The sequence below is a fragment of the Bufo gargarizans genome, chromosome 1, assembly GCF_014858855.1.
Source record: "Bufo gargarizans isolate SCDJY-AF-19 chromosome 1, ASM1485885v1, whole genome shotgun sequence".
NCBI lineage: Eukaryota > Metazoa > Chordata > Amphibia > Anura > Bufonidae > Bufo > Bufo gargarizans.
The window spans coordinates 269,859,852-269,881,074 of NC_058080.1; the positions used below are offsets into that span (position 1 = coordinate 269,859,852).

General features: G+C 40.9%; 1 protein-coding gene across 4 annotated transcripts in view; it reads right to left on the reverse strand.

Annotated features, from left to right (window-relative positions):
- The window catches only part of SLC4A4 (solute carrier family 4 member 4), a 262,656-nt gene that overhangs the window by 17,290 nt on the left and 224,143 nt on the right, over positions 1-21,223 (reverse strand). For all 4 annotated transcript variants that reach the window (XM_044303049.1, XM_044303032.1, XM_044303059.1 and 1 more), the window contains exons 15-23: positions 18,813-18,901; positions 17,329-17,526; positions 14,796-14,909; positions 14,412-14,573; positions 13,408-13,586; positions 12,284-12,356; positions 7,686-7,754; positions 6,125-6,298; positions 5,404-5,565 (exon numbers count right to left, since the gene is read on the reverse strand). In XM_044303049.1, coding sequence (XP_044158984.1) covers positions 5,404-5,565; positions 6,125-6,298; positions 7,686-7,754; positions 12,284-12,356; positions 13,408-13,586; positions 14,412-14,573; positions 14,796-14,909; positions 17,329-17,526; positions 18,813-18,901 — 1,220 coding nt within the window. The remainder of the gene's footprint in view (positions 1-5,403; positions 5,566-6,124; positions 6,299-7,685; positions 7,755-12,283; positions 12,357-13,407; positions 13,587-14,411; positions 14,574-14,795; positions 14,910-17,328; positions 17,527-18,812; positions 18,902-21,223) is intronic.

The window sequence follows — 21,223 nt, forward strand, 5'->3', positions numbered from 1 at the left end:
AAGAGACTGCTTATGAGCTACTTCCAGTGTAGAGATTTTAGACAATAAACTAGTAATCTCCGCTGAACGCTTCTTTTTTATCGCAGAGCCTAGTGCTATGAGTTCACCTCGGATTCGGGATTTATGAGCTTCCCAGGTTATAGCTGGCGAAGTTTAATCAGGTTTGTTAAACTGAAAATATTCTCGCAGGCTAGAGGAAATACGTGTTATGGCATCGGGGTCAGCTATCAAGGTTTCATTCGGTCTCCAGTTCAGCTCCCTCTTTGGCAGGTCACTGATGTAAAAGCATAAATAGATGGGGGCATGGTCGGACGTGATATCTTTTGGTTTGTACATGAACCCTCAGAATTGTAAAGCGCTGAGGAATATGGTGGCGCCATATAAATAAATATTATTATTATTAGTCGTTTGTCAGTTCAACCCGCAGAGGAAAGCAGGTTTGGCAGACACACTAATGTTTGTGGGGAGCTCCTGATTGTTCTTCAACAGAAGATGTCAGGGGAGACAAGGATTAGGTAAAATGAATATTTTCTCTTAAACATTTTGTTCTCCCAGGAGATAAGCCGCTGTCAAAAGTGTCTGGCTGAAGCTTTCTCCGCTCTCCCCCTAAAATACACATATACATTCAGCTGAGCCGAATGTGTATGGTTACGGGTAGTGTTGGTCGAGCACCAACGTGTTCGGGAGCTCGAGTAGAACACCTCAGGATGCTCCAATGTTCTACTGGGCTCCCAAGTACAATGAAAGTCAATGGGAGAACCCGAGAAATAAACCAGGCACCCGCTGCTCTGAAGAGGGGAGGGTGTCTGGTTCATAGGAAAAGGTCAGAAATTGATGGAAACACCACTGAAATGGTTCAGCAACAGCATGAGGAGGATGTTGCGATGCATCTTGGACTCCCAGGTCGCTGCTGGGAACGATGTTGTCCGAGTAATACGCCACTTTTACAGACTGACAATAATACACACCAAACCGAAGATAAAATCGATTTTAGAAAAAAAATAATTAGGAAACATTCTTTCCTGTATATTTACTTGTATACAAAGTGCAAGTTTTGGCAGAAATTACAAGGAAGAGGAACCCTGATACTACCTGTATATCACATAAAGGAGGGCCTCATTCATACAGCCTATGCACTAAGGGAAAATTTTCAAGGAATCGGCACTCCAATACACCCTTTATTAAACATAAAGGAGGGCATCATACACACCCTTGACAAATTATGATTGATGGCCTGCTGGTGACCCTCTAAAACATTAGGGGTTAGGGCCTGCTGCTGAGCTGACCATCTAAAAAATGTGGTGGGGTAGGGCCTGCTGTCAAGCTGACCATCTAAAAAATGTTGTCGGCAAGGGAAATTTTTTGAGAAATTTTTCCACAAGGACCTTCTGGTATTGCACCATTTTGCTCATCCTCTCCACCACAGGAATGAGAGATGAGAAGTTCTCTTTGTAGCTGGGGTCGAGAAGGGTGAACAACCAGTAATCAGTGTTAGCCAAAATGCGTACAACGCGAGGGTCATGGGAAAGGCAGCCTAACATAAACAGACAAGACTTTGTTGTCCTCATCAGAAGGATGGCTCTCAATCTCCTCATCCTCTTCCTCCTCTTCTACCCATCCACGCTGAACAGATGGAATAAAACTTCCATGGGTACTACCCTCTGTAGTGGAGGCAACCGTCTCCTGCTCCTCCTCCTCTCCCTCTTTATCTTCCAATTCGCTCTGAGAAGACGAACTGAGGGTGGTCTGGCTATCACCCTGTATACTTTCTTCCCCCATTTCCACCTCTTCCACATGCAAAGGGTCCGCCTTAATTGTGAGCAGAAAGCGTTTGAGTAGACACAGAAGTGGGACGTTTATGCTGATAATATCGTTATCGCCACTCACCATCTGTGTTTATTCCTCAAAGTTTCTTAAAACCTCACAGAGGTCAGACATCAATGCCCACTCGTCGCTTGTGAAGAGCGGAAGCTGACTGGAAAGCCGATGACCATGTTGCAGCTGGTATTCCACTACTGCCCTCTGCTGCTCACAAAGCCTGGCCAACATGTGAAACGTCGAGTTCCAGCGTGTGCTCTCGTCACACAACAGTCGTGAGCTGGCAATTGCAAGGGCTGCTGCAGCATTGACAGACCAACAGAAGCTGTCGATGACTTGCGGAAATGGACACATATGCAGCGCAGCTTCACCAGTAGCTCAGGCAAATTGGGGTAGGTTTTGATAAACCGCTGAACCACTAGGTTGAACACGTGGGTTAGGCATGGGATGTGTGTGAGCTTGCCAAGCTCCAAAGCCGCCACCAAGTTAAGGCCATTATCTGACACAAACATGTCTGGTTGTAGGTTGAGTGGCGAGACCCACAGCTCAGTCTGGTCCCTTATTCCATGCCACAGCTCTGCGGTGGTGTGCTGTTTGTCACCTAAGCAGATCAGTTTAAGCACAGCCTGTTGCCGCTTCCCACTGCAGTGCTACACTCCCTCCAGCTACTGACTGATGGCTGACTGGTGCTGCAAGATAATAATTCAGAGGTGGAAGTGGAGGAGGAGGCATAGGAGGAGAAGGGGGGGTTGCAGCCACTAACGTAGGTGGCAGCAAAAACCCTGATTGAAGTAGAGCCTGCAATCCTTAGCTACGGCACCTGGATACGACTTGCTCCCGGCCTCCATAACGTTTACCCAGTGTGCAGTCAGGGAAATGTAGCGTCGCTGGCCAAAAGTACTTGTCCATGTGTCAGTCGTTAATTGGACCTTCCCAATAACTGCGTTGTTCATGGCATGGGTGATGATACAGGACACATGCTGGTGTAAGGCTGGGACTGCACATCGTAAAAAAAAAAAAAAGGCGGCAGGGGATAGAGTACCGCAGGACAGCCGCCGCCATCAGTCTGCAGAAAGCCTCAATGTCGACAAGCCTAAATGGCAACATTTCCATGGCCAGCAATTTGAAAAGGTGCGCATTTAGTGCCATGGTCTGTGGGTGGGTGGCTGGGTATTTGTGCTTTCGTTCAAAGGCCTGGGGTATAGAAATCTGTACGCTGCGCTGGGACACAGAAGTGGATGTGCTAGCTGATGGTGCTTGCGAAGGTCCAGGTGCATGGTGGGAGGCATCCAGGCCAGCATCTTGGACAGGTGATTGGCCAGCACGTAACACAGTGGAAGAGGAGGCAGTGGTGTGACCCGCAGACACTGGTTGTGGACCCAGGCATTCGGCCCACATATTAGGGTGCTTTTGATGTCATGTGGCGGATCATGTTGGTGATGGTGAGGTTGCTAGTGTTCACGCCCCTGCTCATTTTGGTACAGGACAGGTTGCAAATGACAATTCTTTTGTCGTTCACCAGATTGCAGAACACCTACCCCATGGCAAGGGATATTGTCGTAAGGGGGTGCTCCGGGGAACAGTTGCGGGCCTGTTTGATGTGGCCCACCTTCTCCATTTTGCTACCCCACTGCCTCTTCCAGACTGTTGCAGTGCTGCGGATCCCTCCCCCTCTGTACTGCTGTCCTCGCTTGGCTTGCCACCTTCCCAAGTTGGGTCAGTGACTTCATCATCCAGCATCTCCTCTTCCACTTCCTCACTCTGGTCATCCTCCTGACTTGTTGACCTAACAACAATCTCAGTTATTGACAACTGTGTCTCATCCTCATCATGAACCTCTTGAGACACTAATTGCTGTTGACTTATTGGCAACTGTGTTTCATCATCCACCTCGTGAAACACTAATTGCTGTTCCCCACTGTCATCTTATTCTGACTGTGGATACTCCAGAATTTGGGAATCAGGGCACCAGATCTCCTCATGTCCCTCCTCAAGCGGGCTTGGCGAGAGGCCCAAATTAAGGAATGGTGATAAAAACAGCTCCTCGGAATATCCGAGTGTTGGATCACTTGTTTGCCAAGACTCTCCATGGTGGGTGGAAGGAGTATCAGGGTGAGGATTCTATTGACCAGACTCTTGGCTACTGAGACTGGACTTTGCAGAAGACAGGGTGGTGCTTAACTGACTGGACGCATTATCTGCTGCAATCCAACCGACCACCTGGTTGCACTGGTCTGACTTTGTGAGTGGTGTACTGCGCCGCCCTGCAAACTGGGACATAAAGCTAGGTATCGTGGATTAGTGCGTTTCTTGTGCTCTGGCAGCAGGCAGTTTCACCACGCCCAGGGCAATGGCCTCTGCTTGCACAATCAGCAGCACAACCACTTCCACGTCCCTTACTGCTCTCCTTGCGCATATTAAATGGTATATATGCTTGCAAGTATGTCACATGTACAGTAGTGATTAAATAGCCAAAGAGAAAAAGGGGGAAGGTGCTCATAGGTGGTGGTGGACAAGATATGTTGTTATTTGCTCCTAGCCAGGGTGAGTGGTTACTACTCACCTTGGTTTAGTTGTACTTTAGGTAGTACAATTCTGGTGGAGATAAAATCGTAGGGGTGATATGGGTTGGTGCAGCCGAATATCGTCCAAGTTGACCATGGGCGGGAGCCAAGCCGCCACTTTGGTGCGTATTGTGGTATATGGGGGGGGAGCTCGTCTGCACTAGGTTGCCTGTATATGGGGGGAACTCGTCTGCACTGTAATGCATGTAGCCAACATGGCTACAGCATTACAGTGAATGGCAGTACTTAACTGCACGTTTATTGGCTGTGTAGCAGGAGACTCGAGCACATGCAGTACTTCGGCTGAACACCGCGATGTGCCGAGCATCGCGATGCTCGAGTAAAATTAGTGTTCGGCCGAGCACGCTCGCCCAACACTAGTTACGGGGAAGCCAGGATGGACTTGGCTAACAGATAAAGTGGATTTACATGGGCAGATTATTGGGTAGATTATTGGGAAGGAACGTTCCAGAGAATGCTCTTTCCCCAAAATTTGCCCATCTGAAGGCGTAGCAGGTCATCCGATGAACAAGCAAAATGCTTGTATCTCGGGTAATCCTGTCATTTGCACAGGCACCTAAATTATCATTTCAAGGCGGGCAGATCATTCTGTCTAAACAGCGAACTGCTGCCCAGAAACAATGCAGCTGTATGAGGGTAAGTGATGCCAACAGCGATCCCTCGTTCTCATACTGTAGAGGTGATCGTTGTATGTAAATGCAGGGTATCAATTTCATTGAACAAGCAGGCCGACTGTCGGGAAGGAACCCTTCCTTCCCAACAATCTACTGTTCCTTAGCGCATGTAAATGTGCCTTTATTGAATGTGTATCAGCAGCTTAAGACTTGCTAAAGTACTAAACAAAGACTTGTCAGTGAATCCTTTAAAGAAGCCTTTGAAGACGGTGGGTTCTCTTATCTCATCCTACACTGTAGACACAAATAGAAGAATTTGTCTTTAGCTCCTGCTGAAAGAAAGGGAGAAATGCATATCCTAATGAGAAAAAGGGAAAAAGTCTTACATCTTCATTGTCGCTGTCTATGCTTCCCTTCTTCTTTTTCTTTTTCTTGTCATCCTCTTTCTTCTTCTTGTCTTTCTCAGGGATCACATCATCTAGGAAGCTAAGATCATGCTGAGAAAAGAGGTAGTCCATGGCTTTCCTAACTGCTACAAGAGCCAGAATCTGGAGGAGGAAAATGTTAAAATAAGGGTTCCAAATCATATCATGGAAACTTAAGTACCTTTCTCATACTAACATTGAAGTTCATTAGAAGGATTGATCTACTGTGGGTTATTAATTGGAATTTTTGCATGCATACGGGCTAATCAGTCTTTAGATAATGAAAAGTTATACAGTTCTCTAAGATCTCTGCTTGCAATCAACTGAAAATATTGTATTTATCAAACTGTTTAATAGAAAAACTATCTTTGTTGCCTATAGCAACCAATCACTTTGCAGCTTTCAGTTCTTAAAGTGCTGTTGATTTTTTTTTTTTTCTAATGGCCTTACGGGAGTACATTTTGAGTATGGGAGTCAGTGGCAGACACATGCAACTGTATGGCATAACAGCCTTATTTTGTCAACTAATACTTTATGGTATGGTTACTTGTACATTGAATTATTAAATTATTTGGCCACTATAAGGTGCATCATGAGAGGAGAGGCATCAATAGAAGGTACTGCCCAGGGCATCATTAGACCTAAGGCTGGGTTCTTTAAAAATAAATAAAAAATCACTCACCATAACTGGGAATATAATAGCAGCAACTGTTGATTTTAGAATCCATAGCAGTGCCAGACATAGAATTTGAATAAAAGTGAATAGATGCACCCTTCGTAAAGGAACATGGCGTAAGTAAATGAAATCTGGCTGATGTTTAGCAGGCATCAAGAGCAGCTTAAGTCGGTCCATGAACTGGTGAAAAGAAGTACAAAAAACACTGTATGTTAAAGGCTAGAGACACCTTTTTTATGATTGCAATTTTATAATTTCGGGCTAAAATCATTCTTTATAAAAAATGTTCAGCTGTTTCTGAGTAACAAGGTTAAAATCAGTCTGTTTACAGGCTGTCCGTTTCTGTTTTCTTTTAAATCCTGTCATCTGTGGGCTCATGTGTAGCTCTTATCTCTGATCTCCTGACTTCATAAACAGTCATTATAGCTCAATTATTATCAAACTGATAAAAATATGGCTTAAATAAGTGTTTATGAGGTCAGGAGATAAGAGATAAAAGGGACTAATGACTGCAAACAGACAGATTTTTAACCCTGTTTCTCAGAAATGTCTGAACATTTTTAATGAAGGCCAACTGAAAAAATGATTTTTAGTCCAAAATGAGTAAAAAGCTATTATAAAATGCCCCCAAGGTACATAGTATGGTAGATACTTGTACATTCCAAGTACAGGAGACTTTTTCTTCAGAATCTAACAGAATATGAAGGGTTGTAATAGACATCACAATTTTTTGGTTTAACATGAATTACATTCATAAATGTGTATTTCCACGTTCTGGCATTTTGGATTTGGGATCTTCAAAGACTGTTTTTATTAATCATAAATATGTCTCATATGTCTAGCATTAATAATTGAAGGAAGTCCCATTTAAGCCTGTGCTTGAAGCATGTTATATTAATTTATTACCCTATTCATTGTAGTTTTTTATAGAACCACAAAGAAAACAATTTTTGAAATTGTCAACATAAAGTGCAGCAATATTGATTGTCACTTCAGAATCGTCTTATCTGAAACTGTTTTGATAGAAGAAACTGACAGGATGACAGTTTACCATAAGTGTCTGAAAAGCTAATTCAAACATGGCCGTCAATATGGCTACACATCTTGATGTTACTTTTGAATAAGAGGCAGCAGCAACAAAACTAAAAAATGACAATATATCTGTAAGTAGGACATCAGATGAATAGAAGAAGATGAGATGCAGCGGTGGTGCTACCCTGCATCCTGTCTTCTTCTACTTGTCTGATTGCTTGCCCGGTGCTGTGTGGCATCCAGAGGGAGCGGGCCTGGCTGAGCTTCAGTCTTCAACATTTTCACACACACATCCAGTGGTTGTTGCTCCTCCAGCATAACTTCAGAAGGTGAGAAGCTCTGTCACAAGGGCCCTTTCCTGGACATGACAGTCTTCCCTGTGAAGTGCTCTCCATTTTTATTCTAAGTAGGGCAATTAGAATTTCTAAAATGTGGCTACTGCTCTAACTGTTGATTTACTAGCTAGATGTATTGGATGGAAAAGTTTTTGAGTTTTGTAGTCGGGTGATTTGGTAATGCTGATTTACTTCCATACCTGTACTCCATTGAGTGATGCTACTCCCATATATAAGAAGACTCCATACAGAACAGGCATAGGGATAAACTAAAAAAGAGGAAGTAAAGGCATAAAAATATTAAAATAAAATAAAACATTAAAACATTAACATCATTAAAATTCTGTCTATTAATCTATCCTGTCTGCTGTGAAACTGAATCATGTAATGGCATTAGATGTACAGTATAATTTGGATTAAAGCATGAGTTTTCTGCCATTCCTAACCTAACCTAACATTAGGAGAATGCTGTATAGTATTGTGTGGGATTTGTGTGGTGTGACAAATTTCCCTTGCAGCATGGTGCATATTGACCTCAATGGGGGATCATGAAGACATGGCCATGCTGTGTACTTTAAACTTCTAGCCACCATTTTCACAATTTTCTATAGCATTTTTATGTCCTAAACTGCCATGGCGGCACAACACCTGTAAATGAACGCTGACACTGGGGCACAATTAGTAAACCCCTATGCCAGTTTTTTGGCATCAGAAAGTCACAAAATCTTGCACAAGCGAAGAAGAGGGTAGTGAGGGGCCTTGGTGGCCCAGCACATTTATTATAGCTGATGTAAATTATACCTGAAATCTACAGCACCTCTAAGCCATTCAGCGACATGGGTCAGCCAAGAGGCACCACAAATATTAAGAGGAGCGTGCTTCTTAATAACTCTGGTATATCTATCACCAGAGGGTAGATACCAGTCATAAAGGTTTTCTAATGTGATTAGATAATACCACAAAGGAAAAAAGTTTAGAGGGAACCTGTCGCCATGAAAGTTTTATTTGAAAAGATCCTGTGGGAGAAGTCACTCAATGATTGGCTGCCTTCCCTGTATGAGCATGCATTCAGTCACTGAGTAGGACAACCCATTGGACTCCTAAGCCCAGCATGAGCAGAGATTTATATGAATACATTCTAAGTCTGAATCTTTTCCCACAAGACTGTAACATATATCAATCTTCTCAGCTTCTCCTGCTCTATAACATGATGCTGGCGGATCAAATTGTTTGTTCAACTGACCAGTTCTCTTTTGTTTTGAGCAGAAAGTAGGACACAGATGTATTACAAACTCTTTTTCTGTTGTGTTCACCACTGAAAAGTCCAATGACCACAAACTCACAAAGCCAAACACGTTAATAAGTTATTAAAGTTTAGTCTTTGAACGCCAAGATCTAATTTCCAAGGCATGCCGATATTGCTCCGGACTGGAGCAGAAATTACTTTGCACAATAAGTTAATTAATCCACTTGCCAAATCCTTGTGACCTTGACAACAAAGCTGTATAGTGCTTGAGTCAGGAGCTGAGAATGATGTTTACTAGTTGTAATACTAGGAGAATGCAAGTCCAGGTAGATTGCAGTAGTTTGGTATTAACATGAGCATGCATATATTTAGTCTACCACTTGGTGGCAGTAACAGCCTACTTGAATGCTGACAAAACTCCTAGTAAGTGGCTAGTAAACTGTAAAATTATATATATTTTTAAAAATGTCTATATTTTTTACCCAAATCCAAGTGTCCACTTTGCCTATTATGCTAAAACACACGGCATTATACTTGTTTTATCTTTCTAAGGATTTGTATGAGACATGCAAAATAAACAAAATGCAACACATCAAGACAGTATACAATACCTAAAGAGAACATCCACCCACAACAATCTTCTAATACAGTATGTCAAAAGTATAGGAGAAAGATAGGAAGATGTAGTCGTAAAAAAATTTTTTAGCTTTTTATTATGGCGGGTTTAAAAAACTGAAAACACTTTCCAGTGTTCAATCAACCCCTTCATCAGGTCAAACAGCAACTGAATCCATCTCCACCATGAGGATTCTGGCTGCAGATTCACCATATATATAGATATACAATAAGGCCTGTATGTGACCTGTGCCCACCAGCACAGCACCCATAGGTGCACATGCTTTTCTTATCTTTTGAAACAAGCACAATAAATATAGTTCAGCAGTCATATATAGATAGGCCTATCGTTACCTTTCCACAAATTTCATAAAGGTCAGTCATTTTATGATACAAATTCATTTTATGACTTGCCACGTTTCACATTACAACCACTGGGTGGCTATATATATATATATATATATATATATATAGCATAAACATCTCTCAACAGAGTATCGCAGTATTGTGTTTTTTTTTTTTAAACACTGGTTATCTCATGCCACTCATCTCGGGATATATTGCGCCAAGAGGAAAGGTAAGGACGGGCACATCTACACATTAGTTGCTAACAGGATTGCTGAGCGTAGCTTTTACAAATCTGGGTTTGTATCAGATTCTTTATAACACACGGGTAATATTATAGAGTATAAGCTGATATAGTATAAGACTGAGAGGGCTGCTTTGTTCGTAGATATATAATATAAAACATGCAGCTGCCAGAACAGAAGACATTGAACATAATATCCTAACACCCTAATGTTCCAGGTTAAGTCAGCATTCCACAGTAAGAAGGCAAACAGTGCTGGAACAGTCAGTTCCCACTTGTTACAATAATGAAGGATCATGCAGAGCAAGCAGCACTGGACAGGTCCATTAACATATTAGATTCCAGCAGAATCTGAGCATTAAATATTGAATGCACGTAAGGTGCCCTGACTATAGAGGATGCAAAGCTTGCAGTCCCACCAGGGCCATGGCGACATGGGCACAACCACCCTTTTGCAAGAGAAAAGCAGTGTTATGAGCTTAAACCAAGCAATTAATACTCCATTTTATAATGAACTGTATAGGAAATCTACATGGTGCACAGGTTTTTGTCTACTGCAGTATGTGATAGTTTTTGGGTGGGTCCTAGTACAGATTTCGAACAGGGCCCTCTAGGCACTTATAGGCTGGTAAGAGCAGCCCTGTGTATATTTTTAGCAGTTAACATAGTGCTATGGTATTTGGCACAATGCCAGAAGATAAGACAAGAGATATGTTGTCTATTAAAAAGTAACAGTGGTTTCATATAAAACTGATTGTATTCTGGTGTTCTTGCACATATCATAGCCGTGTACTGCGGCCTATAATATTACAGAAAAGTTGGCGTACCTGCCTATTTGAGGTGTATGGAAGTGTCCTAAAAGCAAATGTGGTGTGAAAGAATGATTGGGCATGTTAAAGGCCCTTTGCACAGGCCGACAATTGAACAGATCATTGCTAACGAGCGTTACTAGTAACACTCATTAACGATGATCTGGCAGTGTAAATGCAACGCCGATTACTCGATGAATGAGTAAAACGCTTGTTCATTGGGTAATTGCATCTTTTGTGCAGATCGTTTCCCAGTGGCAGATTGTGCTGTGTAAACACGATCTACTGCCTGGAAACAAAGAATGACATGAGCGATCGCTCCTCCCCATACTCTGGGGAAGCTGGAGGAAATCACTGCATGCAAAAGCACCAGTCTCCTGATTGTCGGTTCCTCCCAGATTGGGCATATTAAACTCTAATGGTCCCTTTACATGCCCAATTCTTTGTTCAAACAGAACATAAGCCATTATGTTGGGCAGGACATAAGCTACTGTCAGAAATGCTGGGCCAATTGTGCACACTTGTGTATGGGGGGTCTGGAAGAATAGCTGTCAGCTGAGCAAGTGTATGGGCAACTATAATGTACAGAGATGACTTAACGACCTATTGGACGGACCGATTATCATTGGAATTTTCATATAATTGTTTTAATTTGCTCAATTATTGTCGCATGTAACAGCGTGCAGGTATGAAACGAGGAACGAGAAAGGATTCGTTAGTTGCTGCCACATCCCTTCTTTTAATAAGAAATCTGCCAGTCATTAACAGTATGAAGGTTCTAGAAATAAATGAGCAACGATAGCAATAATAAACAACAAAACATATTTAGTGATTGTTTTGTGCAATTGAACATCTTTTGAACACAAGTTACTCATTAAATTGTCACTTACCACTCAATGAAAAAATATCTCACCCTCTAATAGGACACTTAGTGGGGTTGTCCAGACTTTTTTTTTAAGTAATGGCCTATCCTCAACCAAATGGGAGCAAATTCAAAATATGTACTAGAGTTCCCACAGAAGGTGTAGATCCTCCACAAAGTCCAAAACCATAAACGTGTATTACCTTTGCTATCACTCACTGTCCTGTATGGTCCTATACAGTCTATAAATTATTTTCTTACTTCTCTCAGAGGTTTGGCACTTGGCCTCAACATGAATGGATAGAGGATCCTTGTAGTGGGCTTCACACTGCACAGACCCATGCAGCTCCTCACACTTTGGCTGCCAAGACCAAATTCACTGGCTGATACAATCAGACTATACAGCTTTTCTCAAAGGAGGCAGGTCCAGCTAGCCTCCTGCTGAGCATGGTACAATATCTAAGCTGTTTTCCCATTTCAGTTCTTAAAATCACGTTCAAAGCATGGAATATACATTAACCAAATAGTAAATGTTAATGCTCTGCAATTGTAGGGGACAGCACTTGTCATTGCAACATTGCTCCCACTGAGGTTTTATCCTTTTATAATTTCTCAAAATTGTTTGAAATTTCGCAGCAGCATTTCTGCATAATAAACTCCAAAGACAGTTTCTTTACCTTCAGTATTGGTGCCATGAAAACAGATAAACCGGTCAGTAAGAACACCATAACTCCAGTTACTCTTTGTTCCCTACAAACCAATAAACATTAGTAAGATATCAGCCTTATGACGACCATCAACATTAAAGTGAAAATTTATTTTGGTGCCAGAACACAGCACTGTTAACTGAGTAGTTTACCGAGCTGGTAACCACAGCACTGCTTCCATTGAAGTGAATGGGGACAGTACTGCAGAATGGATGGAGCTGTGTAGTCCCGGCACCAACATCCAACATTGGAGTTACAATTAAACAGCTGATCAGCAGGGTGTCCTACCCCTGTTGTTCTGATATTGATAGCCTATCCTTAGTATAGGCCATCAATACAAAAATCCTGAACAAGCCCTCTAAAGAAATCTCCTGGTTTGGAGGTACTTAGGCAAAAGTATTTGTAAACTGCATGACTAGTATTTTCCTCTCCCTTTCTTAGCTTGCTAACTGCTTTCATTTAAAAAATAATGCTGACCTATATATAGAGCAGGAGCCATTAGGATTTAATCTCACTACAGAATAAAGGGACTTTATGTCACCCCCCCTCAATCAGCAGTGGTCACACATGTGCACTACTGCTCTACTCACTGCCTACTGGAATGAAAGAGATCCCTGTCAGTCCCACAGAGATGAAATGAAGAGGTAGCACACAAACTTGACCACTGCTCACTTCAAAAGGGGAACCAGGGACACTCATTCTTGTGATCAGATCCCGGCAGTTGCACCCTTCAGTGACCATGCCTTTATCACCTATACTTGGGAAGCAACCCTTTTAACAGGTTAAATTGTGGTCTATATCTTAGGTTCCTAGAAAGATACATGCAGTGTGTCCAGAGGATATTTGAAGCATGCTTTCATTTTAACAGGTGATATATGCTCATAGGGATTCACTGCAGAAAAAGTGTTTGGCTTAGGAATGCCTACAGTCCAATTCTTTAATGTTTTAGCCAAGATACCTCCATACTACAGGCACTCATTAAAAAGATCCAATCTGACTCCAGGTAGTACAAACATAATTTCAGGTTCTTTTGGCACCAAATATTTAAATGGGTACTCTCATACTGTTATGAGTTTACTTGTGTTCTGTCTTACCTTACACCTAAGAACTTTGGTTGCTCTCCAGGAGCGGATGTCTCAGTTTCCATTTTCAAGCTGTCGATGTGAGCTATGGAGATGACAGTTGCAGCCACATACCAAGGAAGAGCCATAAAAGAACACACAATCATAAGGACTGCTACCCAGAACAGATCCAAGTGATACCCTGCTCCTTTCTGAAGGGAAAATTAGAAACATAGACAGAACAGTCATATTACTGTTGATGGATCATATTACGACAGAGGCCCTTATTATATACTGTAGAACTATTTTTCCTTCGTGAAATACCACTCTATAATGAGACAAATACATAGCAGGAAATCTGAGTGTTCGGGAAGCAGCAGGTAACATTACTCATAAAATAATCTCAGGTGAACTGATATTTTTGCAGGATGAAAGATGGTCTTAACTGAGAGACAAAGATTCTGAGTAGTGATGGGTGGCCCTGAATTACTCTTCATGTGTATTTCTTTAAAGGGCTACATGGACTAAATGACCAGAAAAGTGATCTGCAGAAAAAATCTTCCTGTATACTAAGAACTAACAACATGTCCGTTCCACACTGCTTACTGAGGACAATCCACCTTTCTATAATTCTGACATGAGTAACAAGGCTCACTGTTATCTTTAAAGAAAAAGTCAACCATGCTTTGCAACACACTTTGCCTCTCATGACTGGCCCTGAAACGCCATGCAATAAAGTTGTGTTCAAAGGCATGGAACAAACGTTTCAATGTTCCTTTCACCTTAAGTCACCTCATTTTCGGTATCTGAAAGAAGAACTTCTAGTAACTAAGCCAAAGCTGGGGATGGAATTGCAAACTACTGGCAAAATCTCTAGTAACACAAGACTATCGTGTGCATGGAAACAGCTCGGTGCCTGGGCATAAATAAGTAAATGGTGTCTGTGGCACTCTCATAAATGTTTCAGCTCTCTAAACAAGATGTGAGGAAATGCACAGTAGTTGAGGAATGTAGTAAGCCAAATTTGGTAGACAAACCTTAAGCTTGTTTTCCTTCCTGTTGACAATGACACCTGTAATCTGTTGGTCCATGAAGATTAAAATGGTGACAAGAAGAGCTGGGAGAGCTGATGCCAGGTATACCCACCAAGGGTTGCCTCCAAATGGGGGCACAAACCACCCTCTGTGAGGACTTGTTGGCTAAGAGAAGAAAAAATAAAAGAGGATGTTGTCTTAGATGATATATATGTATACATTAGTGATAATGAGTAATAGATCTAGCAGTGTTGAAGTAGGCAGAACTCAATATGATACATAGGATTATGTATATATGCATGTTGTATATAACCTGGTTATGTACTGTAGTTGGACATACATATGTTGGAGGTTTCATAATATGATAGTATAACATATGCCACTTACTTTAAATTCACTGGGAACAATAAGCTTTGGTGTGTCAACTCCAACAAGGGCATCAATTCCACAGAAGATCAAAATTGATAAAATTATGGCAAAGTCACTGATGAGTTTTCTGGCCTGGAATCAATAAGTCAATCATATTTTATTGCATTATAGAACAAAATGGATATATATGGATAAACCAGATTTTTATTTTATATACCGGTGTGTGTATATATATATATATATATATATATATATATAATTCCAGACATGCAACAAATGTCTAACTTTATACTAAATATGGTTGGCTTCGTTTGTGACAGAACTTTATGACAGAAGTGTGTCATAATTTTGGTGCAAAATGGTACAACTTAGACCGCGCTCTCTTTCTAGTTAAATAACACCTCCTTGGCAGGCTGGGCACTGAGGAGATCTCTAAAGCTAGATGATTGAAATTGCACCCCAAATGCATCAATTTGAGCCAACTTGCACCAGATTTTGCCACATTTTATGATAAGGTCCAGGTGCACTCACTGGTCAATGTGGGCCACTGATTTTATGATTCTTGACAACTGTGCCAGTGATTATTTAGGTCTTTCATAGGAAAGGGGTGAACAGTCATGTGTTCAAGTTCCATTTACCAATTGCAATAAATGCATATAACACTGAAAATAATTTCACACTAAATGGTATTTTCTGTTACACATGTCCTTAGTTACATCCAATATTTTTAATAGGAAAGGAAGAGAAAAGGGTGAATACTTTTCACAGGCACTGTTCACAGACATTGAAATGATAATAATAAGAAACATAAGCAATGTTCGATTTTTCTGTATACTTTTCCTTTACATATACAAATATAACATGATTTCTTTTATTTCATGTTTTCATGTGTAAACAAAAAGTTGCACACTTTTCTATCTGCTCAACACATTATCCTATATGTTTAAAGAATTCATATTAAAATACTGGAGCCCCATGCTTTAGAAAATAAAGGCTCTACAGGAAGTCGTGTTCTAGTTAATGTAGAACATTCTCTTTTCTTTCACATCTTCTCAAAGCAACAAATCTATTTAGCTGACCTGAAAAGTAAAAGTTTGATGTAGGGAAGAATTTGCTTCAGTGAACTTTCTATTACCTGATACTTTAATGAACTAGCTACAAGCAATGTCTGTATGCAGGCTTTGTTTCCATAGCTCTGAAGAGCACTGGGTGATCACACACATTTCCGCCCGGCAAAATTGTGGTATTGCTTTCTGGATCACACACAAAGAAGGAACTGGTGCAATATAAAAGGATCCAGCTCATTAGAGGGAAAGCTATTATTAACATAAAGTTTTAAAATGCATGGAAAAAAGAGTTGCAAAGAGCCAGTTAATATATGTACTAACATAAATCCAGCAGATTTAGCTTTTGTGACTTCTGGAACCCCAGATGGTCAGCTGTTTTGGGGGAAAGAATGATCTGGCCAGTGGTCATATTGTTGGGGAAATGTAGTGTTACAACATCATTTATTCAATAAATAGTTGGGCCAAGCTCTTCAGATCCAGAATGAAATGTTTTTATAGTGCATATGGAAAAGGTTGTCATGGTTAGACCTCTAATTGAGCAATCATTCGCTATCTTGTAGAGGGTCTCCTCTAGTCTCCAGCTTTATCATTATGTAACCTGAAACAGTTCACTATGCTGCGTACAGCCTTTAATCTACTAAAGCACTATACAACTTGGAGCACAACAGTCAAGGATTTATAGCCTGTAGTTTACACGCGTAAAATTCTGTTATCCTATTAAGATCCTTACTAAGCTAATACAAAGTGATCTAAACTGATGTACTGTATATACTGTATGGAAAACTGTATTATCAAACATGTACAAAATGCAAAGACAAATATGTTGTTAGATAGTACTAGTGCAACCTCAGGCTTTGGGCCAATAACCTCATATCAACATATCCTGGAACAGAAGAAAGATAGTAGAACGTTTTCACATTTTTACTGTGTAAACTTCTGGTAAACATGTAAACTTTAGAAAGAAGTATCTACAGTGGGATGTGAAAGGGTTATCCAGGTTTCTAAAATCAATTGGCAGGGTTCGCTGCTTAGTATTCCTTTTGGCTTGAAGGAGCTACATAGCCGGGCAAATGCTGTAGCCTCTTCATTGACTCATCTAGAGAAGCAAGAGGAGCTGAAGTCAGTGTAGGGTATTGCAGTATGACATGTTATGTACAAACCAATGTCCGGAACTAAGTTAAGAATGAAGAGCCTGCAGCACTCACAGTTGATGACAGGGGATGACAAAATTTGAACCCCCACCAATTGATATTTAAGCCTTTTTTTAATTTATTTTTATTTAGCATAGCATGTTTGAAAGTATCATGATATCTGGCAAACATAAGAACATCTCAGTTCAGTTTTATTAACTGTGTCAGGACTAAGCTGATGAGGGTTTTTCTCCAAGTATAGATGATAGCAATCAGGGAGCAATTACTCTTGACATATTACTGCATTTAGACTTATCTTTATTTTTTTATTAACTTCTGTATCAAGATACTTACTGTGGTTGGGAAATAGCGGCTGACTTTGAATTTTTTCAGAGTCATAGAACATGTGTACGTGCCAAGGAACAAAATGAAGGACATTAATGTGATATCAGGGATGTATTTGCAGTTGTTGCCAACCAGTTGGCCACCATATTTCACACATTCTTTCTTCGTTAGGCTGGACCAATCAATTGTTCCGTTGTAATGCTGCAACTAAAATATGTGTATGATATAAAATATGATATACATATAATAAGTAAAAAATCACCATATATTTTATTGTAAATTCACAATCATGTTTATGATCTCTGTTTAAAGATTAGCTGTAGTGGTTAGTCAGCAGAGGTAAACTTGAATCTCCTGTAAGAAAGTGCCTATTATCACATACCACTTATTGTACTGCTCTTTTATACAGCAGGGACACATTTTGGGTTCCCACAGGATCCAAGGACAGTGGGCACAGACAGTGGCCTGACAAAAAGAGAGAGGGAAGGAGACTAGCAATGCTTTTTCATCTCCTTTGCAGCGCAAGCGCTGATAGGTGGGGTCAGCAGGCTTCCCTCTGCTCTGCTGCTCCATTATCCAGAGCCCTGCCCTCATAAGACTCAACTCAAATCTGAACAGTAGTAACAGTGCAAGTTGTATAACAGGACTTACACTGTTTAATCACATTCTTCAATGAGTTCATTTTGAACTTAAGAAGAGGGAGGGAGGTTGAGGGTGTGGACACGGTATGGCCCTCAGCCACTACCTGTGGTGGAAGAGAAAGGTGGCCAGTCACAGAGTCATTTACTCTATGGCATAACAGTTTTCAGTGATCTTTTAATTATCTGGAACTACCAGAGCTTACATTATCCGTGAATTAAACCTAATAATACATGTTTAATATAAAGCTCCTTTGCAGTCCACAATAGATTAAAGATCACTCTAACCTATTATGCTGTGGCCCTGCAGTAAGTGACTCCCTGTGCAACCCCCCCATCCCCTTCCTATCACAAATCAAAATTCCCATGTAAGAATCCAGATGAAAGAACCCAGAACCCCACCAAGACTTCAAATCAACAACAAGAAAAAAAAATCAACCCTTTAGCAAATTTAACTCCTGACCATTTATTCCTGAGATGCCACAACTGACTATGGCATCTAAAATCATACAAATAAAGGACAGGTTGCTCCGCCCAAAAAAACACTCCTTCACACAGCTCCATTGACAGAACAACACATTTTTTTTAGAAAATGACTCTACTTCTTACTTCCCATAAAAGACCCATGCATTTTTGGCCAACCCTGCATGTGTATGGGAGAGTCAGCAAGGATAGCTGACTGGCCACCTGCTATATAAAATAGATGGCCGACTTTAGCCTGCCTCACTATTAGGGAGCACAAGCCCTAAAAGTGCCTAGGGCAGCATGCACTCCAAGTCTGGACCTGCTTGCTGCCCAAACAGTTTTTTAAACACATGTCCTGCTCTTACCAACAATGAAAGTTGGAGTACTTACTGGATCTTCTGTGGTTGAAAGTGTGGCAAAGGTGGTAGAAAGGAAATTAAATGGAAATTCTGTGGTCTCATTAAATAGTGAACTGTTGGCTGAAAAGAAAGTAGTGCAAAGAATGAGCTAAGAAAATTTGTATATATCATAATTAGCAAACCATGACTGGCAACCGACTGAGTACACTACAAACATCACCTTTAGGCTACATACACACGACAGTGGAAAAAAAGTCTGTTAAAAACGGACACACTGTGGCAAGGCCATTTTGCATCAGTGTGTGCATCCATTTTCTGTCCGTGTGTCTGTTTTTAATGTCCGTTTTGCATCCGTTTTTAAATCAGTTTTTCATGTCCGTTAAAAACGGACATGAAGAATTGATGAATTTGATTGGCAGTTATTTCTAGACCCACCCTTCTGAGAACAACCACAGGATGGCAGGCCCCCAGCTAAAATAATGTCCCCCATGTAGGCCCCCAGCTAAATAAATGTCCCCCAAAGTGTATATAATTTTTTTTATAGTGTCTCCATCTTTCATAATGCCCCCATGTAGGCCCCCAGCTAAATAAATGTCCCCCACAGCGTATATCATTTTTTTTATAGTGTCCCCATCTTTCATAATGCCCCCATGTAGGCCCCCAGCTAAATAAATGTCCCCCACAGTGTATATACTTTTTTTATAGTGCCCCCAGCTTTAATAATGTCCCCATGTAGGCCCCCGGCTGAATAAATGTCCCCCACAGTGTATATCATCTTTTTAACCGCCCCTAGCTTTAATAATGCCCCCAATGTAGGGCCCCATCTTAAAAAATTTCCCCCATAGTGTGTGTGTTTTTTTTTGAATGTCCCCAGCTTTAGAATGTCCCCCATGGTTTATACAATGCCCCCATAGAGTCCCACAGCCCAAAAACTCCCTTTATCCACTTGCTGGCACTGCAGCAGTCTCTTCTCTCTTCACAGAATGGGACTTGCCGAAGGTGCGTGATGACATCACTGCGCGCTCCCATGTGGTTTTGTCACCACGCAGATCGCAGGTCCTTCGGCAGGTCCTGCTCAATGAAGAGAGTGGATGAGGTGAGTTTTTTTTTTTAACCCCTAAATGGCCTGTGTACCCGCTTTTAACGTCCATTAGACGGGTGCACTCCTGTCAATCGGCCGTTAAAAAACGGTCCCATTGATTTCAATGGGTCCGTCCGGCCATGAAAACAGCCAAAAATGGGACATGTCCTATTTTTGGATGGACACTATTCACTGGCCGTTAAAAGAACAGCCATGTGAATAGCCTCATAGACTTTCACTGGTGTTAAAAATGGCTGTGCGACGGCCGTTACTTAGACGGCCGTCACGCGGCCATTTTTCACTGTCATGTGCATGTAGCCTTAAAGGAACAATCTAAAAGATAACCATTCACAGAACACCAAATGGATTGCCTGTGTCATGCTCAAGCCCTAAACCCTGTGATCCCTCAAGATCTACACTACTAATAGCACATCCCAAAGCAGTACAGTGTCCTTGTCAGATGAAAAAAAAAAAAATCAAGAAAGAAAAACATAATTTTGACCCAAGGGGACTGCGTGTCAAAGGTATTGATAGAGTTATTCTGGGATGCCGGGGAAGAGATGTGAAAAAGATGCTTCTGCAAAAAGAAACAGAAAGGATTGCTGTTCTGTGTTTTTTAATTTTATATTTTTTTGTGTCTAATCTTGATGTTTTTTATATGACATTTTCTTATAGCACCTTTGAGACTTATGGCTCTCTAATATCTTAGACTTTCATCTCTGACCAAGATGAGATGCTGTAAGAGGACAGACTGTGGCCATGATATGCACCTGTCACTTTTGAGATATATAGTTGTGTATGATGTTTTTTATATTGATGTTTGATTCCATTTATACACTGTATTGTATTTTCTATTCACTTATTTAATTATGGACACAGATCCACTTTTGGAGTTTGTTTATGGATTTTGTATTTTTTTACATAATGGAGCAAAATATTATTATTTTTATTAGTATAGTCATCACTATGTTTAATTTACTTTGATTTTGTCTAAATCTGTGTTAGCGAGCACTTCTCAGTCTAAGGCACACCTGTGCAATATTCATGCTATCCAATCAGCACCTTGATATGCCACACCTGTGAGGTGGGATGGATTATCTTGGCAAAGGAGAAGTGCTCACTAACACAGATTTAGACAGATTTTTGAAAAATATTTGAGAGTAATGGGTCTTTTGTGTCTTTTTGACTACCTCTTCAAGCTCATCAAGAGAATGCCAAGAGTGTGCAAAGCAATAATCAAAGCAAAAGGTGGCTACTTTGAAGAACCTAGAATATGACATATTTTCAGTTGTTTCACACTTTTTGTTATGTATATAATTCCACATGTGTTAATTCATAGTTTTGATGCCTTCAGTGTGAAT